We start from the raw sequence: 7,589 nt of genomic DNA, 5'->3' as shown, positions 1-7,589 counted from the left end.
CTTTACTGGCACTTTCCTGACCGCTGATAAAACCTTTACCGGCGGTCTTTTTGGACCTTTACCAGCGGTTTTGACCACCAGGAAAGGCTAACTTTGTTGTGGTGTGGGCATACATACAGTCAATCATGTTCTTGTCTTGAATGTACGTGACGCTCAATCAAAGGAAACAATATTTATTTTCTTTAACCAAAAATTGGTATAGTAGCCCATCTTTCTGCAACCTAAGCCTCTGATAGAAATGGGATAGACCATGCCTAGTATGTCCATGCCAGATAATCTTAGCCATTTGATGAAATGTGCAATTACAACCAGTTGTCCACAGCTAACAGGGGCCAAATTGGATTTGGATCATCTGATGGGTGATTTCTGGGATCATACATAAAATATGGTGAACCTTATGAACAATTGGGATCATTAAAAAGTGGATCCCACATATACCATTAATTTGGACAAGAAATTACTCCATTAACATTATGTTTCCTCTAAACTTTAGCTACACACGCACACACATCTTCAACAGCTGATTCTTCACTTCTCTGAAGGACAGATTCCATATGTTCATTGTGCTCTTTTCTAGTTGCTGGCTTCATCTCATATGTACTCTTACTTAATGGCCAGTATATTTCTTTGCAGAGGCTGCTTAGAATGGTTGATGGCTTGAACTTCAAAGACTTTGTGGCCTTCCTGTCAGCCTTCAGTTCTCATGCAAGCCTTCAACAGAAAATTGAACGTATGGTGGTCTAACCTTGACCATGAATTTTTCCCCATTTATAGACTCTTTCATGCATATGGGCAAAGAAAGTTTCTTATTTTTATCCAAGCGAGTAGTTAGTTCTCGATTTGTTTACCGACACTTATTCAATAAGAAGCTTGTATTGGGAATTAGAGTTTGGAAAGCTATTAGCAACACTCTATAGATACATACATATACTGCACGTATGGTGTGATTTTTAAGAACTATTTGAGAGAGAACTCAGTTTTTATGCTTCCATATCTGACTTGAAATACTTGCATTATGCCTCCTAACAGAAACTTGTTTAATTCACAACTTATCAATCCATATCCTACCCAAAATAGATCCCATTACTAAACAACTGATACTGGACTCCAAATCACAGCTTTATGTACTAAACAACTGGGATTAAGTAATACACATTTAAGTTCAAATATAATGCAGAAATGCGGAATTCAGAAATGCATGTCAAAGTTCGAAAACAAGTGCAAAAGCTAAAAGCATAACAAGCGCTTCGAGCATTTTGTCACATTCATCAAGGATAAAATGCCTCACATTCTTCAATGAGATATCCTTAATCTCTTGCTAGAGCCAGAATCCTCCTAGGTGTCCCAACAACAATATGCGGGCACTCATTCTCTGCAGGGTAGAGAGAACAAAAACAACAGTTTTTCCCATTCCAGACTTTGCTTGACAGATGACATCCATCCCCAAGATGGCTTGAGGTATGCACTCATGTTGCACTGATGTAGAACCAAATAAAATTGGAGTGAAGGAACCCTTAGTAAGCAAAATTTGACCTTCCAGATCCTTTTAAAAGAAAAGATTTAGCAAACCAATTGACTCCTCCAAATTCAGGTGTGTGGAAGTGGTGCGTTACCAGAAATGGTCAGATTAAATTGCTCAGAGAAATGTGCATGTTAACATGGTTATTATATAATACTCAGCCCAAATTGCTGGTGTTTTGGCTACGGCATCGAGGACAAAGCATTCTTTACAGGTATTTCCCCTTTCGAACAATTTAGACAGTTCATCAGGTGGCACCCACATTGGATGGAAAACAGACAATTTAAAGTAGATATCCTCATCTGAACAATGAGATCTGTCGACTTCTTTCCGTCACATGGAGATGGTTGTACATATTTTCTCTTTAACCATCCATTTGCAAACCATTTATCGAATAGACAATATTATCCAAAGGGAAATTCGTGTAGAACTGTGCATCCATGGTTATGCTTACTAGATGCATGGTCTGGATCAATGAAAGGTAAGGGACACCTGTACAGTGCTGGTTCAAATGAAAACACCATCGATTTGGGATTCCTCCTACTAACATAAGGAAATGCAATAGAAGTATAGAACAAGCAAGCCTTCCAAATTGAGCGCATATATAAATGTATGCATTGTGTTAACAATTTGCAATAACATCTACAAACACACCAATTTTTGTGCTTAGAGTTTTCTTTTTTCTTTTTTCCTTTTTTTTTTTTTGCTCAAAGTTGTTTAGCACATCAAAATTTTAATATCATTTAATTCATCACAATTAGCTTCTCATTATAACAAAATTTGTGTTTTTCATCAAGTCAAACAGAAAATGAGAAGAACTTGACAAGAATTTGCCTTTTGAAGGATGCTCAAATCCTGAATCTACAATGGCTTGAAGAAGCTCCGGCTTTAGAAGGAAATCTCTGAATCCTGAGCTGTGAATTCCAACATAGCCCCTGCATAACAGAGGAAACAAAGAATAAAGACATGGAGAATGCTATCAAAAGCAATCTCAAGACAAAAAGCTCAATCAATAAAACTTGAAATTTCGGTGAAGGAAAAAAAATAAAAATCTGATGACTCAATATCTGAAAATAGGGCAGCATAAAACCTACACCAAACTGAGGCCTGCATTCCTTAACCTGATGACTCAACTCAAAATCTCATCGGGTCAACTTAGTCAGCTCGCTGACTTGATGAACCTAAAGACATACACCAAAGGAATAACAGCCACTGACAGTTTGTAAAATATACAAAATATACAAAGGAAAAGAATAAAAAACAAGAAAAAATATAAAAAATACACAATCCAAAATGTAGAAGCCCAAAACGAGCATGAGAAAATATACAAAGGAAGAGAATAGAAAACAAGAAAAAAGTGCAGATTGATCAAAACAACAAACGGTTTGTAAAATACACAATCCATAAGCACCTAATTAGAATTAAAGTAACAGGATAAGCGAACCATCCCGAAAAGATAAACATACCATCAGCCATGCTCTATATTTTATAGATAGCCACTTGCCTCCAAACATGTGGTTTGTATTTTAGCTCCAAACATGATACACATTCACCTCAAGAAGAGAAGATATTCCTTGATTCTCAAATTCCAAGTAGAGAAACAGCAGAAATTCGATCAAAATTGAAAAGATGAAACGTAATGACAGTTCATCATATAAAATTGCAGGAAAAATGAAAAGAAGAAAATTCTAAAATCGATTCAGCTATAGAGAGATGACGAAAATACCTAGAATCATGAGAAGGAGATAAAAAATCCACTTCTACTATATCTTTTACCTAAAGCAGAGAAAAAAATCAGCTTCAAGTCAATGAGTCTATATCCAACTGCAGCAGCCACTCAGGTTGGAAAGATGATTTGCCTCCAGAAAAATATAATGAATACAATATTATTAACTGGGACTTGATTTAATTAATCACAAACATGAATTTTAACAACCTTACATGATTTATTTCCACCATTTCAAACAGATCTATGGCCTAATTTAGAAGAAATAATTGCCTTACCTGATTTAGTAAATAAGCAACTAGGATTGCTGGAGAATCCCCCTCAATTTCAGGAAGAAAAGAGGGCCTCTTCCTCTCTTTCTCAAGCTTGTACATCTCTGATTCAACGTATCTGTTCTTGTAGGACAAGGTCCACTTTCCTTGATTGTCTTTTTTAAAGTATACAGCATGGAGCATTCCTTCTCCTCCAATCCATGTATCACTTGATCTTCCCAAGATCGAAACTGATGATTTTAAAGATACAAAGAGGGGATTTGGGCCTGCAATTTGTATTAAACCCAAGTCGCAATTAGCATTAGAATTAAGAGGAATTAGAGAATGTGATTAGGCTAATGAGATTTTTCTAAAATGGATCCCAATTGCTTGCTATTAAACCTAAACTAATATTCATGCTTGTTTGATAGAAAATGATATGGGATCTCTACACTTATTCATTCCTTCTCCCAATTGCTTGCTGAATGTTTGTATGTCATTCAAGATGAATGACTAAAAGCCTTCATCCATAGCTTTTGACAATAAACTCTTTGTCAAAGGGCAATCATTGTCATGTTTCTCTCTCTCTCTCTCTCTCTCTCTCTCTCTCTCTCTCTCTCTAAATATATTAAAAGGCAAAAAAAGAAAAGAAAAAAAGAAGAAGAAAAGATTCTCAATACAGAAAATGGTGTATGTAAATTATCATAACCAACACATTTTCATGAAGAACATTAGATAAATTAGGGAATATAGTAATTACACAATATATTTACAAAGATCTAACTGAATTGTGACGAAGATGAGTGGGCCTAATGGTGGGCCATGCATATTACTTGTGTTGAAGAGGTAGGAGTATGAATTCCTTCAACCTCAATCTCTAAAACTCTTCTTTTCAGAAGACAGTTTGCTTTTAGAAGTGCATCTACAAACATGAGCTCCATTGCCTGAAGATGAATATCATCAGTTAGTAGGTTTAAAACTTTAAATAGATTCAGCAACAGATTACAGCAGCACAGTTTGACAAAGTTGTACTAATATGAATATTTTCAATTAGAAAATAAATACTGTGGGAACAATAATGTAGGAATTCTATATACCTTAACTTTTGCATGCGTATATACTGTTTGATAGGGATCAGCCTGGGTGGTAAATAGTTTGTTGACTGTAAGATCTGGCCAATTTATTCAGACATAAGCAGAAGAAAAAACACAAATAAGAAGTAACCATGCAAAACTTAACATATCAATAAAATACTAACACTCCTTGGCACGAGAGCATATTTCATCATCTATCAACTGCATGCATTCCATTAACCTGCAAGCAACAAAATGAAATTGAAAATTATAATGGACATACATTTTGCATAACCAATTCATAGAAACAAAGAGGTGATCTGAAATTTGAAAGTTCTCAAGACCAGTGTTTTCAGTAGCGCCCGTAGCGTAGCGGTAGCGTATGCTACGTAGCGTAGCGTAGCGATTTCGCTACGTAGCGTTACAAATAGCGTTTTTCCCCTGTAGCGTGCGCTACATGGGTCGTAGCGTACGCTACGGATACGTAGCTTGTAGCGCAGGTAGCTTGCGCTACCTGTTAGGGCTTCCACCCCCAAAGCGATGCAGCTGCTGTCCCCACCCTTCCATTTGGAGACCAAAAATTCTCTCACAGGGCCAATCCGACGCTGCCGACGCTGCTCCTCTCCCCACCCTTCAATGTTGACGTCGAAAATCTGCTGTCAGGCGCAAACCGACGCTGTTGACATTGCTCCTCTCCCCACTTTTCAATCTTGAGTTTGAAAAACTGCTTCCAGAGGCAAACCAACATTTGCAGTTTTCATTGATTCAATCTCATCTTGAGACAGAAATAGGTACACTCCTTCCTTTTTCTTTTTTTTCTTTTTTCTTCTTCTCCTCTTCCTTCTTCTCCTTCTTCTTCTTCTTCCGCTTCCTCTTCTTCTCGAACTGCCGCGGTTGCGACCGCAGCTGGGATTCTTCCTCTCTCTCTCTCTCTCTCTCTCTCTCTCTCTCTCTCTCTCTTCATTTTCGGAATAGAAACAGCCACGCACTTATTATTATTATTATTATTGTGTTCTGCGGTGCACGTTGAACAGTGCACTTGCACTATTTTGTTACACGGTCCGTTGTAATGTCTATTTTCCATCTAACCTGTTAATTGGGTCACATTGGCATGGATGACGGGAAAACACACATGTCAGCTTGATCTAAAACTTTTGTAGCCCCCAATAAATTTTTAATGGTGGACGTTTAATTATTGTTGTTTCTTATGGTGCGGTCCATTTGGATTTGCCTCATTTTTGGGCTCATGCCCTAAAATTATTTGGCAAAATGGATGGACGGTGTGGATATAACACATTTATCATGGTGGGGCCCAAAAAACTTTGACACTTGTGTGCTACACTTCACAATCCGAGTCCCGCCTAATTCGGGCCCTTAAAAAATTGTACACGAGACATGTATTAACTTAAAAATAATAAGACCCTATCCATCAACTTCTTACTATTTAATATTTATCATATATATATATATTAAAAAATTAAAAAATAGAAGTATTGTGTAGCTTACGCTACACGCTACGCTATTTCGCTACACGCTACGGAGGGTTGAACGCTACGCAACACGCTACCGTTATTTAAAACACTGCTCAAGACATACCTCTGAAATTCAAAATTGCAACCAAGGCCACAAGCTCGGCAATCTCGTTGAATATAGTCAAACCTGTAAATTAATGATTTCCTTAATCAAAACTAATATCATAAGTTTCAGGATAAGGAACCAATTATAAAATGGCATAAGGCAGGAAACAAAATCTGATAGTGAAATACACCTTACTTGTCAACATCTATTCCAGTTCGACCATTTGCAACAATATCATACAAGAAACACTTCTCTTTTGTGTCCTTCATTTCAATTGATGAACAAAAAAAAGAATGCCAGTGAGGCTCAAGTGTTTGATAAAATTTAGTAATAAACTTGTAAGTACAGATAATAAGGTGCTGAAAGAAGAGAATAAGATGCTAAAAGAAATTACAAATCAAAACATAAATGAAAAAAAAAAAAGAAATATTACACAAAATCATGAGAAGAGGTAAAATGACTTACATTGCAAACCGAGATATCATGGCTGGCAAGTATCATTTCCCGGTTGAAATATAATATGTTATGGCAACAATGAAACAAGTAGTGCCGTAATATGTTATGGCAACAATGAAACAACTAGTGCCGTAATATGTTATGGCAACAAACATAATGCACATTCTTGCTTCATCATTTCAAAGGGCACACAAGAAGCAACTCAATGGTCCATAAAAGTGGATACAAAAAGATGGCAAAGATGAGGAGAAAATCCGACTATGACACTAGAATCCAATACTAATTACATAATATTCTTCTTCATCAAAAGAAGTTGCATTCCACTCAATATCCCTGCAAGTTCTAGTATATCACAGATTTCAGCAAGCTTTCGAATCTATATTTCAATTTGCAACTCGTTCCTAAGTAAACTTCACTCAAATTGGCTCAGTCAACTCAATTTTAGTCCATCTCAAACAAGTCAAAGCCAAATCAGGTTGCAACTATTGATCAAAATATTGGTGATATTATTCAATATTATCGGTAGCTCCAGGGTGACGATATCAAAACTGCCAGAAAATACATTTTTCCCACATATCAGCGATATTATCGAGCGTATCGCCAATATATCGGTATCATCATTTTATCGTCCATATCACTAGTTTATTTATCCCTTGTGTCAGAAATACAGTCAATATACAATAAAGATAAGGATGCCGACAGCCTGCAATCCACTTGCCATTTTGATGCAGTGTGATGGAAATGGCAAGTGAGAAGAGATTACACTTTGCTAGATCTTTCTGAACTAGGAAAACTTAGCCATTCCCGGTAAGAAAGTTACCTGTAAGTTGAAAAATACCAATTTCAACTCAATATATCATATAAACAGTACGTATTGTAGTAGAATCAAAGTAATGAGGCAACAATAACTCTTCTAGTGATGGGAATGATTTCCTATATTTTTTTTTTAGGAACATAGAAGAAATAGTTGGCGGGTACCTGGGCCA

At 36.6% G+C, this 7,589-nt stretch overlaps 1 protein-coding gene across 2 annotated transcripts; it reads right to left on the bottom strand.

Moving 5' to 3' along the window:
• Nucleotides 1-2,317: 2,317 nt before the first annotated feature.
• LOC131254771 (uncharacterized) lies at nt 2,318-6,670 on the bottom strand. 2 transcript variants are annotated; one of them, XM_058255499.1, is made up of 10 exons: nt 6,613-6,670; nt 6,343-6,410; nt 6,166-6,228; nt 4,755-4,810; nt 4,594-4,667; nt 4,330-4,440; nt 3,524-3,783; nt 3,246-3,295; nt 2,986-3,092; nt 2,318-2,454 (listed from the first exon to the last, which is right to left on the bottom strand). In XM_058255499.1, exons 1-7 carry the CDS (start codon nt 6,646-6,648, stop codon nt 3,757-3,759), a joined length of 435 nt encoding a protein of 144 aa, XP_058111482.1. In that variant the 5' UTR covers nt 6,649-6,670; the 3' UTR covers nt 2,318-2,454; nt 2,986-3,092; nt 3,246-3,295; nt 3,524-3,756. The 2 variants fall into 2 exon arrangements, with proteins under 2 accessions (XP_058111482.1, XP_058111481.1); XM_058255498.1 differs by having other exon boundaries at nt 2,986-3,783.
• Between the last annotated feature and the right edge of the window lie 919 nt (nt 6,671-7,589).

Source organism: Magnolia sinica, chromosome 9 (genome assembly GCF_029962835.1).
Source record: "Magnolia sinica isolate HGM2019 chromosome 9, MsV1, whole genome shotgun sequence".
In the NCBI taxonomy this organism is placed as follows: domain Eukaryota; kingdom Viridiplantae; phylum Streptophyta; class Magnoliopsida; order Magnoliales; family Magnoliaceae; genus Magnolia; species Magnolia sinica.
This window is presented reverse-complemented; position numbering and strand designations above follow the sequence as displayed.

What these genes read in the sequence shown, in the direction of transcription:
- LOC131254771 (XM_058255498.1), bottom strand. Translation starts at nt 6,648, where the DNA reads ATGATACTTGCCAGCCATGATATCTCGGTTTGCAAT. An exon ending in ATACGCATGCAAAAGTTAAG is followed by an intron (nt 4,441 to 4,593) that starts GTATATAGAATT and finishes ATTCATCTTCAG; the next exon opens with GCAATGGAGCTCATGTTTGT. An exon ending in CTCCTACCTCTTCAACACAA is followed by an intron (nt 3,784 to 4,329) that starts GTAATATGCATG and finishes TACAAATTGCAG; the next exon opens with GCCCAAATCCCCTCTTTGTA.